Source organism: Rutilus rutilus, assembly GCF_951802725.1.
Source record: "Rutilus rutilus genome assembly, chromosome: 16".
NCBI classification, from domain to species: domain Eukaryota; kingdom Metazoa; phylum Chordata; class Actinopteri; order Cypriniformes; family Leuciscidae; genus Rutilus; species Rutilus rutilus.
Window position 1 is genome coordinate 3,247,587 of NC_140224.1, and position 13,581 is coordinate 3,261,167.

At 38.1% G+C, this 13,581-nt stretch overlaps 1 protein-coding gene across 1 annotated transcript in view; it reads left to right on the forward strand.

Annotated features, from left to right (window-relative positions):
* The first annotated feature begins 409 nt into the window (after positions 1–409).
* The window catches only part of fam20a (FAM20A golgi associated secretory pathway pseudokinase), a 19,138-nt gene continuing 5,966 nt past the window's right edge, over positions 410–13,581 (forward strand). Inside the window, exons 1-5 of the mRNA XM_084434761.1 lie at positions 410–989; positions 4,395–4,588; positions 4,715–4,765; positions 9,700–9,778; positions 9,868–9,960. Coding sequence (XP_084290887.1) covers positions 640–989; positions 4,395–4,588; positions 4,715–4,765; positions 9,700–9,778; positions 9,868–9,960 — 767 coding nt within the window. The 5' untranslated portion in view covers positions 410–639. The remainder of the gene's footprint in view (positions 990–4,394; positions 4,589–4,714; positions 4,766–9,699; positions 9,779–9,867; positions 9,961–13,581) is intronic.

Here is a 13,581-nt window from a genome sequence, read left to right on the forward strand (position 1 = left end):
GCTGATGCACAAAGTGCACATGCAAACCCAAACAAACGGCAGATGTTGGCAGTCTGGGTAACACCTCCCGGTCTTCTCATCCAGCTCACACAGCAGAGTTTGTTGTGCTGTTTCAATGAAACGTGCAAATTTCACCAGCTAACGCTCGAGGCGGAGGAAAAACCCAGGCCTTTTTATTTCTCGACTTAAAAAACGCTCAGTTTATGTGCGCTGGCACTCAGACCTGCTTTCCGACTCAGTCCCTGCCTCTCCCTCTCTGTCTCTCCAGTGTGTGTGTGTGTGTGTGCGCGTGTTTATCTGCATGTGTGTTTTTTGATCGGAGGCTGTGTCTACATGGGAAGTGGGAAGGTGCAGCTGGAATGCTGCCCAAAGGCAAGGAAAGCACACAGCTTCCACGCTTCCAGCAAACGCAGAGAGAGAGAGAGAGAGAGAGAGAGAAAGCAAAGCAACTTGACTCACTGGGGCACTGCGCTGTCTGGGTCAGATGTGCAAGGAGCAAAACAAGGCTCTCCTGAAAGGAATAAGCGGGGAACATAGGAGTCAGATCTGTCCATGAAGACCTGGAGATTATTTTCCCCAACTTAGCCAGCCAGGAGAACATCTCATCCCTGCTGGAGTCGGATTGGGTCTGGAAGGGACATGAGGAGGGACCGGCTGCTGGTGGCCGTCACTTTGGTCACCCTCTTGGCAGCTGACATCCATTTTGTCCTGCTTCCCAGACTCAAAAACTGGTATCATCTGCCCAGAGAAAGCTGCGAGTGCAGGGTCACCAATGGCAGCCTGGACAACAGAGGTGCCACAACCTTAACATGGATGATGACGAGCCAGAATTTCACACCGGTTTCCACCGAGAGAAGCTCCAAGCTGGAGAGGCTGTTCAGTCATCCGCTCTACAACATCCGTCTTCCAGAACTGGGGCCCGACGAACTGCTTCTGCAGCGCGAGGAGCTCAGGAATTACTACAAGAGGAAAGTGAGCCGCTGGGAGAGGTACTCAACAGTCTTCATGTTAAATAATGTGGCATGTTTATTAGCAGGAACGCACTCAGACCAGTGAATGAACCGGAGAACACTTTAAGTCATTGAGTCAGACACATACTTTAACGTCTTGGCTACAAAAAAAGTGTTGAACATTTCCAACACGCATTGATTATATGGGATAAGTTGTCACAGTTGCAACCTGTTGTTTATTGATGAATTTTAGAAGAAGAATATTTGAACGAAATATTCATAAACGGCAAAGTAACCTACAAAAAAAAAGCGCAATACTTAAAATCAAACCATGTAAAGCAATTGGCAAATTTAACCTAACTGACGTTAATAAAAACACTCCTGAGAGCAAAGTTCAAGCCTTGGCTGAATTTATGCTAGTGTGTTTTATTTTGTTTAGTTTTCCTCTCAATAGCTAAAGTATATTGGATAATCTAGAAAAAAATTATATTTAAAGCGGGATTTTGAACAATATGAAGCATAGAAAAGCAATGGCAGTGTCAGCAATGTTATACTTAAAACTTGAAATAAAATAAACGTTAACTGAAATTAAAATATTTCAAAACAAGTACCTTTTTTATTTTAGGCAGTTGCTGTGCTCGATGTACTAAAATAAAAATAAAACCAACAAATAAAGCAAAATTATAATATTTAAATAAATATAAATTATTGTTATATTAATTAATATAATAGTATTATTATGATTTTGTTTTTAATTAAAATAAATAAAAATAAAGCAAAATTATAATATTTAAATAAATATGAATTATTGTTATATTAATTAATATAATAGTATTATTATGATTTTGTTTTTAATTAAAAAAATTAAAATAAAGCAAAATTATAATATTTATTTCTTTGAATAAATATTCATTATTGTTGTGTTTATTAATATAATAGCATTATTATGCCTTTATGTTTGATAAAAAAAAAAATTAATATGTAAATATTAATCATTAGTATTATATGAATCAATATAATAGTATTATATTATGCCTTGGTGTTTTAAAAAAAGCAACCCTACAATATAATAAAAATTATAATGTTTTTCATTCCATTTTTTTTTTACTTGAGCCTTGCTAAAGAATCGACAGCTCAAATACTCCCTCTTGCATGGAAGTGAGTTTAGTACAGGCTTGTTTTTAGGTCATACGCTGCGTATTAAAGGCAGGGATGTAGACAAATCACTCTTTTCATCGCACCGGTCGTGATGCTGTTCAGCAGACCAACGCTCAACACAAGTGTCTCCCACATAATCAGAGGTTGGCCAGAAACCACCCACTTAAATCAGGTCGCACTAGTCAAGATTTGTTGTTTCAGAAGTTGTGGTTGAAATCTCTGATTGCTGAACCTTCGAGAGGGAAACGTTTTCTTGCGTTCACCCCCTATAGGCCTATTTATAAGTGTAAACGCATTGATGAGGCATAATGGGAGCACTCTGTATGAAAGCACTGCTGGATCCCTGCCACAGTAAACAGTTCTGTAGCTTATATTTGTCTTTTAACTCATTTCTCTTTTCTTCGTGATGTTGATTCAAGCTGATGCTTCTAGAGGTCATGGTGACAATTGTATGAGGACCAGCGGCAAATATTTGCTTCAAATACTAGGATCAATAATCTGTAACGTGGTGATGTTGTGTCTGCCAGGAACTCGATTGCATGACGCATGAATTTGATCAAAGGTACTGTAGGCTTATACATTGAATGCAAAGTGGATAAAACAAAGTTTAATGTGAACTCTTTCCCCGCCAACATTTAAAAACGTTGCCAGCCAGCACCAGCATTTCAACAAAACTTTAAAGCACCACAAAATATTTTGATGTATGAATATCTGAACATGCAAAAAGAAAGCTTGTTTCCGCCACAGAATGAAAACATGTAAAAGATAATCGCAACTTTTTATCTCACAATTCGGACTTTTTATTTTCAGAATTGCGAGTTATAAAATCCAATTCTGAGAGAAAAAAAAGACTGGCTTTATTTCTCAGAATTGTAGAGGTTATATCTCGCAATTCAGATTTTTTTAACTCGCAATTCTGATTTTATAACTCTCAAATGTGACTATATCTCGCAATTGTGATTTTATACCTCGCAATTTTGATTTTATACCTCGCAATTGTGATTTTATACCTCGCAATTTTGATTTTATACCTCGCAATTCTGATTTTATAACTCGCAAATGTGACTTTATAACTCGCAAATCTGACTATATCTCGCAATTGTGATTTTATACCTCGCAATTTTGATTTTATACCTCGCAATTGTGATTTTATACCTCGCAATTTTGATTTTATACCTCGCAATTGTGATTTTTATAACTCGCAATTGTGACTTTATATCTCGCAATTCTGATTTTATACCTCGCAATTGTGATTTTTATAACTCGCAATTGTGACTTTATATCTCGCAATTCTGATTTTATACCTCACAATTGTGACTTTATATCTCGCAATTGTGATTTTATACCTCGCAATTGTGATTTTTATAACTCGCAATTGTGACTTTATATCTCGCAATTGTGACTTTATACCTCGCAATTGTGACTTTATATCTCGCAATTGTGATTTTATACCTCGCAATTGTGATTTTTATAACTCGCAATTGTGATTTTATACCTCGCAATTGTGACTTTATACCTTGCAATTGTGACTTTATATCTCGCAATTGTGACTTTATAACTCACAATTGTGATTTTATAACTCGCAATTCAGATTTTATAACTTGCAATTGTGACTTTTTACCTCGCAATTGTGATTTTATATCTCGCAATTGTGGGAAAACAAGTCAGAATTGTGAGATAAAAAGTCACAATTACCTTTTTTTTATGTTTTATTCAGTGGTGTAAACAAGCCTCCATAGAGAAGCATTGTGTCATAAATGACAGAAAATTCCACCAATGCCGAAATAAACTAAACAACTATATTACAGACTGATATTTTCCTCTAGTATTCTGTCAGATAAATACCATAACCATAAGTTACCACAATACCATAAGTTAATGTTTTGTTCTTCCCTCATTTTTTGTATTTCCTCATGTTTTGATGGTTTAATCAAACTTTTTTTCATCACTTCTGACCACTACTGTGTGTATATATACATCTATGGTTCAGTTCTAAAGAAATAATAAAAAAAGTCTCATTCTGTGGGAGCCAAAAAATGCTGTTGGCAGATTGCTGAAGCTGTGCTGTTACATCTTAAAGGTTCCTACATGTGCAGACTTGTGTACGCCAAGGGAATCATAATTTTAAGAGCTAACAATACCCGCTGATGACTTAAAAGAGAGCTCACCACATGTGCCAATTCTACTCATTTCATTCCAGGTTTTTGTACAAGAAAATGAGTCTCGGGTTGATTTCAGAATCTGAATGTTAAATCGCTTAATGAAAGCTCTCGTTCTGTTCTACAGACTGAAAAAGTTCTACATCGAGGCGGCAGCAGCTTCAAACATCACTATACCTGATCATCCCGTGACCTTTGACCCGGAGGCCAGTTGGCTGCAGTTCCACCTCGGGATCAATCGATATGCGCTGTATGCGAGAGATGACAGCAGCGTGGACAGACTCCTGAGGGACATGCAGACGGCCACCGTCATCAGTGCAGGTTTTCTCTTCCCCCTAGAGCTCCAGCATATGAATCTGAATATGCTAATATAATACTTCATTTCAAATTTGCTTGCATGATCTGATCCTGAGAAGCTGATGTGCAGTATTTCATTGTGTCTGACAGATTTCACTCAGGATGAGAAAGCTTTGAAGGGTGCGTGCGACTGCTCCCAAGGTACATGTGCTTTTTAACGCTATTGTTCTACCAGATTATTACATTTTTACAAAATAAAATAAAAATAAATATTATGGTTTCTCCTGAGTAAGAACTTCTGGGAATGTAAATTATAAGGTGATACCATTTATTTATGATAAACACTACTGTTCAAAAGTATGCCGTCAATAAGAATCTTTTTAACAAATTAATACTTTTTAATTTATTTATTTGATTTAATTGAGTGACAGTAAAGTCATTTATAATATTTCAAATAAATTCTGTTCTTTGAACTTTCTATTCATCAAAGAATCCTGGGGGGAAAAGTATCAGTTTCCCCAAAGATATGAAGCAGCACAACTGTTTTCAACACTGATAATAATGAGACATGTTTCTTGAGCATCAAATCATCATATTGGAATGATTTCTGAAGGATCATGTGACTCTGAAGACTGGAGTAATGATGCTGAAAATTCAGCTTTGATCATAGGAATAAATTACAGTATATTCACATAGAAAACAGCTATTTTAAATTGTAATAATATTTCACAATATTTTTACTGTATTTTTTATCAAATATGCAGCCTTGGAATGCAGAAGAGACTTCCTTCAAAACAATAGTGTAACTTTAACAACATTTAAATATAACAGAAAACAAATAGTATAATATATACAGTGGGTACGGAAAGGATTCAGACCCCCTTAAATTTTTCACTCTTTGTTATATTGCAGCCATTTGCTAAAATCTTCATTATTCCTCATTATTGTACACACAGCACCCCATATTGACAGAAAAACACAGAATTGTTGACATTTTTGCACATTTATTAAGAAAGAAAAACTGAAATATCACATGGTCCTAAGTATTCAGACCAGGGGCGTCGCTAGACCCCTTTTACTGGGGAACGTGCCCCAGTATAAATCTGCTGTGCCCCAGTAACGTTAAATCTGAAGTTTTGAGTTTAACAAATTATTTTATTTCTCAGTGTATTTAATAGAAATATTATATATATTATATGGTAATAGAAATGATCTATTTGCAACGCAGTAATAAAACAATCAACGCTTGTAAAAGCAACGCAGTTAAACCGAAAACAGAAGCTGACCCTCGCGACAGAATTCCATGTCCGCACGCGTCTGTGTTTCCTAGCAACTGCAGCGCGCGCACATTTGAGCACGCCGAAGTCCGGTCAGGTGTTGGCACGCTATTAAGGTACGCAAAAAAATACTTTTGTTGGGAACGATATTTAGATTTTACTATGTTAAAAAGCTTATTTTATAAGGGAATTTATATATATTTATATGTACATACTACACATATATGCATACATACATAAACACACACTCACACAGCGCTTTAGAAATAGAGTTGAGTTTCTGACTTGGCATTTTTGCATATTCACTGTGTGTGTGTGTGTGTGTGTAGATCCGTATATATATATACATATATGAGCTAACATATTGTTTCACAGCAGCTTCACAATAGTAACACATTAAAAAATCGCCTGAGAAGCAGCTTGCCCAACAAGCCAATAGTGTCAATATTCAGTTAATAGTCACTTAAGTGTTGATTCAGTTCAGTTCAATAACTGTAACATTCATCAAACATACTGTATAATATATACAGTGTATTTGTGCGCATACATGTACATGTGACAAACTCCTATACACTGCACTGCACTGCACACTGAACAAGCAAAAGACACAAGATAGTAGTGTTTTACATAATTCATATCTGTGTGTAGTTTGGTGTGTGGGGGCTCATTTTATGTTTGTGTGTAGAGTTACTACGCAAAAACAAAATTTTTGGAAGAGTTAAAATAGTTTTGATTGTTGACAATACACATTAACATTTTGTAGTGCGGATCATTCATTGTAACATTTATCCTCATTCTCATGTTTAAGAATCTGTTATCTGCTTGATAAATCATTTATGCTACTGCTGCCCACAAACATGCTTTTAAAAGCTGTTGTCATCCAATTTTTTTGGCCTTCAAACACCTTAAAATACACATTTGTAGGTCCAAGAAATCCACATTTTCTCGGGGGAGCATGCCACCGAACCCCCCTAAGTTATCCAACTACCCAGCCTGGTGTTTTTTAAACAAATGCCCGTGCCTGCAGCGCTGTATAGCACAGAAAATAAACACATTTTTGTGTTCTGTACTATTGTCTTTGATTGTTTGTGATAACACTGAATCATTCTTTCGGATATGAAATTTATATTTAATTGGCCACGGCCTCCTTAGTTACTGTTTCTATCTCAGACAAACAATGGGGGGCCTGTGCCCCAGTAGAGTATTATGTCTAGCAACGCCCCTGATTCAGACCCTTTGCTGTGACACTCATATATTTAACTCAGGTGCTGTCCATTTCTTCTGATCATCCTTGAGATGGTTCTACACCTTCATTTGAGTCCAGCTGTGATTTGATTATACTGATTGGACTTGATTAGGAAAGCCACACACCTGTCTATATAAGACCTTACAGCTCACAGTGCATGTCAGAGCAAATGAGAATCATGAGGTCAAAGGAACTGCCTGAAGAGCTCAGAGACAGAATTGTGGCAAGGCACGGATCTGGCCAAGGTTACAAAAAAATTTCTGCTGCACTTAAGGTTCCTAAGAGCACAGTGGCCTCCATAATCCTTAAATGGAAGACGTTTGGGACGACCAGAACCCTTCCTAGAGCCAAACTGAGCTATCGGGGGAGAAGAGCCTTGGTGAGAGAGGTAAAGAAGAACCCAAAGATCACTGTGGCTGAGCTCCAGAGATGCAGTCGGGAGATGGGAGAAAGCTGTAGTAAGTCAACCATCACTGCAGCCATCCACCAGTCAGGGGTTTATGGCCGAGTGGCCCGACGGAAGCCTCTCCTCAGTGCAAGACACATGAAAGCACACCTGAAGGACTCCAAGATGGTGATAAATAAGATTCTCTGGTCTGATGAGACCAAGATAGAACTTTTTGGCCTTAATTCTAAGCAGTATGTGTGGAGAAAACCAGGCACTGCTCATCACCTGTCCAATACAGTCTCAACAGTGAAGCATGGTGGTGGCAGCATCATGCTGTGGGGGTGTTTTTCAGCTGCAGGGACAGGACGACTGGTTGCAATCGAGGGAAAGATGAATGCGGCCAAGTACAGGGATATCCTGGACGAAAACCTTCTCCAGAGTGCTCTGGACCTCAGACTGGGCCGAAGGTTCACCTTCCAACAAGACAATGACCCTAAGCACACAGCTAAAATAACGAAGGAGTGGCTTCACAACAACTCCGTGACTGTTCTTGAATGGCCCAGCCAGAGCCCTGACTTAAACCCAATTGAGCATCTCTGGAGAGACCTGAAAATGGCTGTCCACCAACGTTTACCATCCAACCTGACAGAACTGGAGAGGATCTGCAAGGAGGAATGGCAGAGGATACCCAAATCCAGGTGTGAAAAACTTGTTGCATCTTTCCCAAAAAGACTCATGGCTGTATTAGATCAAAAGGGTGCTTCTACTAAATACTGAGCAAAGGGTCTGAATACTTAGGACCATGTGATATTTCAGTTTTTCTTTTTTAATAAATGTGCAAAAATGTCAACAATTCTGTGTTTTTCTGTCAATGTGGGGTGCTGTGTGAACAATAATGAGGAAAAAAAAATGAACTTAAATGATTTTAGCAAATGGCTGCAATATAACAAAGAGTGAAAAATTTAAGGGGGTCTGAATACTTTCCGTACCCACTGTAAATAATATTTGTAGTCTTGTTAAATAAAATATAACCTATCACTGTTTGAAATATTGTGAAAACATATTTTTACAGTATTTTAAAATAACATTTAGCATGTATTTTTTTTATATATATAATTTTCACCCATTTACATTAGGTAGCTTACAGATAAATATCTTTATCATCCAGTTTGAAATCTGTAGCTTTGACGCTATTGAGTAAAACCAATATATATTACTGTAAGTTGGTGGTGTAGCGTAGAAGGCCACTAAACAGAAGTTGTATTTTATAGTCTTCCCTATTGTGTCGTATATCCGAGTGAAACCCTTCTGGAACAAGAACAAATGTGGGCGGGGCTTGATTTTGTCCGTGGGGAATTCATTGGATGGTTGTGGTTTACTATTGGTGGATCTCATGTGAGTGACAGGTTCCCCCGCCCTCGTCATCAGAGAAGAGAAGAGATGCTGCAAGAGGGAGGAGAAGTTATTCTGATTCAAGATTACGAGAAATGTCCATTTTGATTTCATGGTGACTTTAAAACCACACATCCTGCACTGTCCCTGAGCTCATACACATCGACCAAATGCTATCCTCTCTTGAAGCTTTCCTCTTTTGCCACTTTCTGGCCTAAATGAATGTCCAACTACAATGTTTTTATTGTTTGGCTTGTTTTTCTGTTTTGCTCATTACGTGTGTGTTATTTTAAACTGTAAACTATTGATTTGATTGAGCTGGAAAGGAGCTAAAAGAGGTTTGAGCGGTGCGGTTTAGGGTTGCCGACAGCCTGCCACGGCTTCTCACAACCTCAGACAAAGCTAAAGAAACACTGGAGCGTATAGTGAACACCGCAAGCCCTGCTTATGTAAAGATCCCTCTATAATTAAACTATTACAGTTGAAAGGTCGACTCTGGGGAACAAAAACAAAAATAAGATCTCACAGTCCAAAAAGAGTCATTTCCTCAGAGTCAGGTGTTGCAACAATTTCCCCACATCGTTCATCTTATGTTCCACCACAACCCAACGCAGCACGATAAAACATTAAACTGTACTGTATGTCAGGAAGAATTATCATTAATAATGGCTATATTACTACAATAATTCACCTTTTAAATAAAGGTATAAATTGGTGTTTTTTGGTCATCCCATCCAGACCAGCACACACACACATACTCACGAAATAATATTGTGAGTTAATATTAAGAAAGAAACATGAACGTTTTCTTTCTTTCTGACTGTCCAATCAGTGGTTAAACCGAGCGGTCTTCATCTGAAATTGGCCCTGAAACTCCAAGACTTTGGCAAAGCTATGTTTAAACCAATGAGGTAACGCTTTGTTATTCAGATTTCCCAGATTACTACACCTTTGGTTTAAAAGTAGTGTAACTGATAGAAATGATCCTTGCTGATTTCAGACAGGAGCGGCACGAAGAGACGCCGGAGAACTTCTTCTATTTTGTGGACTTTCAGAGACACAACGCTGAGATCGCAGCTTTCCACCTCGACAGGTGAGGCGTTCCAGCACTGATGATCAGAGCCACCACACCATAGACACAGAGAATGTCAGGAATGAGTTATACTGTGAAGGATCTGATATGAGTAAACACAGATGAAGTCCCTCAGGCACCACCGCACTGGGATACTATACATCATTGTTTAGGCCTGTTGAGACAATGAGGTTCAGCACGATTAGTCTCACCTCAGCATATTTGGTGAGGTCTATGGTGGACGATTATGTGATGATGAAACCCTAGAGCAGACTGCAACACACATCAAAGGCACTCACTAAAACATGTCATTTACCAGAAAAGATCTTATTAAAGACACAAAGACTCATTCGTGCATTTTTGGGCTTTCAATAGACGAATGGGTTGCACTTTATTTTACAGTATGTGCACTTACTAAGAAAGTAGTGGGTATTATAAGGGAACTACATGGGTTAAGGTTAGGTTCAGGGTTAGTACCTAGTTATAACCCAGTTATTGTAATAACTATAATAAGGACATGGTATTTACATGGGGAACAGGACTGTAACATAAAGTGCTTCTGATAATTTTATGGAAATATATAGGGATGCGCGAAATATCGGCCACTATATCGGCATCAGCCGATATGTGTTCATTTTTAATGTTATCGTTATCGCGTGCAGCGTGAGTCTGTCATATAGGCTACATAAAATTATAATTTATAATTATAATCCTTATAACTGTGTGCTTGGGACATGGATTTTAATGGTGAGACTTTTGTTTTTGGGCTCATACATAAAGAATTATCGGTATCGGACAAAATGTTCATGCCTAGAAATATACTTGCAGCATTAGTGATAATAAGTGAGAATGTTTTTCTCTTAAAATACTCCATTCAGCTTAATATTCGACAACTATCTGTAAGCCTTTTGCAGATTAATTCCCCTGAAAAAGTAAAAAAAAATGCACACAGATAGACCCATACAGACCACTTCACCTAATCGAGTGCAAAAGTCGGGATCCGGAAGTAAACCTCCATTCATTTCCTCCATAGGGAAATTGATTTTAAATGATAACTTATAAACCATTAAAGACAGACCTACTGTGAGCTACAACGTTGTTAATCGATGGCATAGGCTTTCGTTGAAGCCGTCAGTCTGCATTAGTTCAATCATATTTAACTGCTGAATTGCTGGTGAACAACTTTAGAGAGAAATCTCCACCAATCAGAAAATCAAGTCAAGCAAAACGAACTCTTTAGCTCCGCCCACTCCCATGAAGCAATACCTATGACGTAATAGAGTCTCCCTGTGCTCTCAAACTACTGTATATTATGTATGTTTTGCAATAAGTCAACATCTTTAAGTTGATAGTTTTATATATATCTGTTTTAATTTGATTGTCATTCGCAATGCTTCATGGGATTGTAGCCGTTAAGTGTACCATTGTCTTTTTCAAAAGTTTGTGATGTTGTGATTCACCCTGTAGCTTGTTGGTTTGGTTCATGGCAAATAATGCTTTAAAGGGGTCATATAATGCTATTATGATTATTTAGGGTCTAAATGAAAAGTTTGTAATACACTTTAATTAAAAATTCTCATTAGTATTGTAAGAAAACACTCATTTTACCTGGTCAAAAACAGCTCTGTTTTCAGCACGCCGTTTAAGTGCATGTGTCTTTAAATGATAATGAGCTTTGCTCACCCCGCCCCTCTGTTCTGTGCGTACACCGTTTGTAATAATAACACAATAACCATAACGCGTTGTTCATTATAAACGTGGGATTATGAATTATATTGAGTCGTACATAGAAAACATGCCGTAATGTGCCCTGAGTGTAAACCTTAGCCGCATTCATCATGAAGCTTGCAGCTAGCGATTTGCAAAGATTAATATAAAGGTTAATAAAACGTTACACTCAGTTCTTCTGGAGGTGCAGCAGGAACACGAATAGTTGGTACCGATCCTATTTTCAGGAGCAGCTTCTTAGCAAAACCAGCTTTATTCTGACTCTCGTTTGTAAAGCAGTCTGGTGAGAAATGATTCGCGCAAACATGAAAGCATTGCTGTTGATCTTGGGGAATATTCCCTTCGAAAACAAAACTCAGCCACTGCGTCTTCAGCGGTTCGGATTTAGGAACATCAAAATGATGCTGTGTTCGTTATTACACCCAAGAGCAGAACACCACAATCACTTAGACGCCATTCTGCTCATAGACAGTGCTCCAGCGTATCAACAATGACCGCGCGGACTATGATGACAGCTCGCTCAGGGCGGGTCTGTGTTGAAACGCTGCTGACAATTAACAATCGTGGGAGGGGCGTCCGACCGGCTCGATTTGAGACGGGGAAAATATATAAGGAGATTTAAAAAAGCCCACTGGATGGATTTTTATCATTATATGATGGTTGTGTACAGGCACTGCCAACACACATTTCAGTACAATCAACTTGTAAAAGTGCATGTACCATTATATGACCCCTTTAAGATTTGTTTAAAAATCCCTATGGGAGAAATGAATGGGGAAAACACTTCCATCTGCTTGACCGGTGTGTTTGTTCAACTTCACCTTAATATTGTTAGTGTATTGTTAGCTACTGTAAAAAATATTGTTGAATCCATTTTCTCACTGCGAGTGACAGAATGTTTCAGGGTTTCTTCGTATAGTGCTTTTCACAGGACGTATCATTTTCAAAGCAGCTTTACAAAGAACAAACCCCCCAGTCGACAGTGGCAAGGAAAAATTCCCTCGGAGTTCCACCCTGTCATTAGTGGTGAACTGTAAGCAAAGACACTTGAGAAAAGGGTGTTTTCCTGCAGGTTATTCCTCATCTGAGCTTAATTACAGAAAACCTCTTCAGTTGAAGAAACATGACGAGTCAAAATGATCCTGAAGGAAAGCTAATGGCAGTTTGGAGATGATCCTAAAAGGATGAATTAAAAAATCCTCTAAGAGTCAAATAAGATCCTATTGGATAATTAGCATTTAAGTTATTATTTCTATTGATCTAATGTAGCAATCTTATTTGATCCCTTCAAGACTGGCTCCAAATTAAAGGGATAGTTCACCCAAAAATGAAGATTCTGTCAGTAATTACTCTCCCTCATGTTGTTCCAACCCTGTAAGACTTTCGTTCATCTTTAGAACACAAATTAAGATATTTCTGATGAAATCTGAGAGCTGTCTCACTCCTTCATAGGCTGCTAGGTAATCGATATCTGCCATCCCAGAAAAGTTATTAAAGACATCGTTAAAATAGTCCAAGTGTCTACAGTAACTCAACCTTAAGTTGTTTATCAAGCGACAAGAATACTTTTTGTGTGCAAAAAAATAAAATAAAAAATAAAGTTTTTTCAACTATTGATTTTCTTCTGTGTTCCTCTGAGTGAGTTCACGTAGTGTAACAGCGCAGCGCTTCTGGGTTGTATGTCAGAATGGAGGCTCACTATTGGCCAGCATCACACACATGACCAGCGTCGGCCAATAGTGAGCCTCCGTTCTGACGTTCTAACCATAGACTGTAAAAAATATGGACAAAGCGTCTGTGACGTCACCCATAGACTTCTGAAGAACGGTTTTGAGGCCGTTTATGGGGGGTATGGGCGGCGCCATATTGCAATACAAATGTTCAGAAAGGATAACTTACAGGTATGATGTGTTG